Source organism: Alexandromys fortis, unplaced genomic scaffold, assembly GCF_014885135.2.
Source record: "Alexandromys fortis isolate MF-2015 unplaced genomic scaffold, M_Fortis_MF-2015_v1.1 scaffold_85, whole genome shotgun sequence".
Lineage (NCBI taxonomy): Eukaryota > Metazoa > Chordata > Mammalia > Rodentia > Cricetidae > Alexandromys > Alexandromys fortis.
The window spans coordinates 2,642,849-2,646,297 of NW_026067975.1; the positions used below are offsets into that span (position 1 = coordinate 2,642,849).

The 3,449-nt window shown below is 38.4% G+C and overlaps 1 protein-coding gene across 1 annotated transcript in view; it reads right to left on the bottom strand.

The window, feature by feature from the left end:
• Window positions 1-3,449, bottom strand: part of Xrn1 (5'-3' exoribonuclease 1) — a 96,592-nt gene that overhangs the window by 60,361 nt on the left and 32,782 nt on the right. Inside the window, exons 17-19 of the mRNA XM_050157293.1 lie at window positions 2,286-2,406; window positions 2,096-2,194; window positions 1,704-1,729 (exon numbers count right to left, since the gene is read on the bottom strand). Coding sequence (XP_050013250.1) covers window positions 1,704-1,729; window positions 2,096-2,194; window positions 2,286-2,406 — 246 coding nt within the window. The remainder of the gene's footprint in view (window positions 1-1,703; window positions 1,730-2,095; window positions 2,195-2,285; window positions 2,407-3,449) is intronic.

The window sequence follows — 3,449 nt, forward strand, 5'->3', positions numbered from 1 at the left end:
AATTCTAGCTTTAAGAAGAAGATATTTTCAACTTACGCATATAGGTTAGAGAACAACTTTGTAGCAGAAATTGATGTTTAAGTATAAATTTTATTTGATTTTTGAATTATATTTAATCTTTTTGTTGTTTGCTAATTGTTTTGAGATAAGAAAGGTATCATGGCCAGGCGGTGGTGGCGCACGCATTTAATTCCAGCACTTGGGAGGCAGAGGCAGGTGGATCTCTGTGAGTTCGAGGCCAGCCTGGTCTACAAGAGCTAGTTCCAGGACAGGAACCAAAAAAGCTACAGAGAAACCCTGTCTCGAAAACCAAAAAAAAAAAAAAAAAGAGAGAAAGGTATCATGTAGCCTAGGCTGGTCTGGCACTTGCTATGTACCCAAGGATTACCGTGAACCTCCTGGACTTCCTGCTTCTACTTACCAAGTGCTGGACAGCAGATGTGCCCCTTTAAGCATGCCCAGTTTAATATGGTTTTGGGGATCTAGGCTTGTGCACACTAGACAGGAACTCTGTTAACAGAACTATGTTCCCAGCTGAGCTGGTAGATGGCCTACTTAGCATTCAGAGTCCTGAGTTCAATGCCCAGAACTACATAACAGGGGGCAGTCGTGTATGCCTTTTATGCTAATACTTGGGAAACAGAGACAAGAGGATCAGGAATTCCAGGTTGTCCTCCCTTTCTTAGGAAATTTGAGATCAGCCTGAGATACGCTTTAAAATAACTTAAGGTCAGATCAGATGTTTTGATAACAGTTTTGAGACAAAAAATCCTAAAATATAATCTAATGTTTGATGTGGGAATGATTTCTTACTAATAAAGAAACTGCCTTGGCCCATTTTATTGGATAGAAAATTAGGTAGGCGGAGTATACAGAAGAGAATTTTGGGAGAAAGAAGGTTAGAGGAAGAGTCGCCATGATTCTCCCGCTCCAGACAGACGCAGGTTAAGATCCTCTCTGGTAAGCCAACTCATGGGCTACACAGAATATTAAAAATGGGTTAGAACAATATGTAAGAGCTAGCCAATAAGAAACTGGACCCAGCCGGGCCAGGCAGTGTTTGAAAGAATACAGTTTCCGTGTAATCATTTCTGGGTATAAACTAGCCATGCGGGCGGCCGGGTGCCGGGGACGCAGCCCCACCGCTCCTATTTCAACAAATGTTCACAAGGACACATACCTAAGGTAAAAAATACAAAGCAGCCCAATTGTTACTAACTGATGTACTTTCCTTGTTAGGGTTGGTTGATAATCAAAGTGATGATTAAGTCCTTATACCCATTTCTGCCCTCAATCTCCTGATCTAAAAAACTATTAATGAGTGGGTATGTACCCTAAAGATTTAAAGTAGAAGTAACTGATTCTATTTCACATATAAATTTAGGTTTGTGATTCCTTATAAGATTACCTTTCAAGATAAGTAATAAAGTAATTGGCCCTTTCTTTGTAACTACAAAATGCAGCCTGCCAGTTAAAAGCCTGATAAGAACACCTTGCTTGCCCACACGGTTAAGCCATAACAAGTTGCTTGGGTAAGAATGCATATGAGTTTTTAGGATAATTTGTTTTTCAACTGTAATACAAAAAATGTTTAGTCATGTAAGGGATATGGAAAACATGCTGTTTCTTACTATTTATTTAGTATTCACTGAAATCATTCGTTTGAAAAACAAAATGTAACCATATTGTAATTTTTAAATTGCCTAAAAGATTTTGCTGGGTATATAACCTTCAAGGGAAAAAACAGAGATAGAGTTAGAGTTACAGTGGGCTTGAAGGAAAACATCAAGAATGGGAGAGTTAGAAGGAAAACATCAAAAACGAGAGCATTAGAAAGAAAACATCAAGAATAAGAGAGAAAGAACTAGAGGGAAAACACCAAAAATGTTTTCCAGCCCTTCATTTCCTTTTCAAATCCCATTCATGATGCTAGTTATAGAGGCACTTAGCGCCACCTAACTCCTGTTTCTGTGCGTTATCTTTAAAGCTGAATCTCAGTTATGCACATTAAATCTCTGTTAAACACTTTGGCAGGTATAAGCAGTTTTTTGCATTACTACTGTTCTATAAGTAAATGAATAAATAAAGTACTTACAAGTTCATCTGAATCTGCATCCACTGAGATTTCCAACATCATGTTCTCACCACGACTACTCTGCTGGAATACTTGAACACCACTTTTCTTCAAAAAAAACTTTAAAAGAATTAAAATAATTTAGTTTTAATTCTTATAATCACTCCACTTTTAATAAAGTGAAAAACATCTGAATTAAATAGCCACTGACTTTATGTTTGATGTGTTTCAAAGTAGGGAATCCACAGAAATATAAAGCCTTCTGGTCAACCCTGGTTATTCTGTTCTTGTTTATGTCTACACGCCAAGCATCTAATGATATTATTTTATACCTAGAAAATAAATCAAGGTAATTTAAAATTCAAACATTACAAGCAATTACAACTTTCAACTTTCTTTTGACTAGTTCATAAGAACCATTTTTGCTTTAAAAAAGAGAGGTGTGGGTGGTAGCATGAGTCTGTATTAGAGAGAAGCAGAGGCAGGAGAATGCAAGTTCAAGGCTATCCTGAATTACAGAATGACTTCTAAGCCAGGCTAAGCAGATAGTGAGACCCAGAAATACCACAACCCCCCCCCCCCCACACACACACAAGGTAGAAGAGGTGAATTAGTCCTTGAAAGAAAATGCAGGCATAGTGGTTTATACCTATAATCCCAAACAGGGAGACTGAGGCAGGAAGACTTGTACCGAACTCAAAGCTATTTGGGGCTACACAAGGAAATCCTGTCTCACAGGAAATAAACTGTGGTGATTCCCCTGCAGGCTTTACAGCAGGCAAGAAAAATTGATCCTTGAAGACTCAAAGACAAGAATGAAACTTGGCTCAGCCTGACTTTGTTGTAATTGGGGTTGGACCAAGACTTCTATAATCTGGCCCAGACCATTTTACTTTAGTCCTATTTAAGCACAGCACGATTTAGAAAAAAGTATTCAGATAACAATATGAACTCAGCCTCAAGTGCACTTTTTCTTACAAAGTACATCTGGCTTCCTTCACAGGAATGGGAATTGTTGACTCAGAAAGAGTGACCAAAAGTTAGGGTCAAGGAAGCTTGCCTGAGGTAACCATGACACCTATGGGTGTGAGGACTAGCCTGGCCCTGAGATAACACACAAGTCACTTAGGCTGCTGTAAAGCACAAGAGATCACACTCATAAGAATGGGTTTATGCCACTGAGTAATACTCTATTATGTATATATTCCACACTTTCTTCATTCATTCTTCCATTGAAGGACATCTAGGTTGTTTCCAGGTTCTGGCTATTACAAATAATGCTGCTATGAACACAGCTGAACAAATGCTTTTGTCATATGATAGGGCATGACTTCGGGAATTTTGCATGCAAATGGATGGAAATAGAAAACACTAT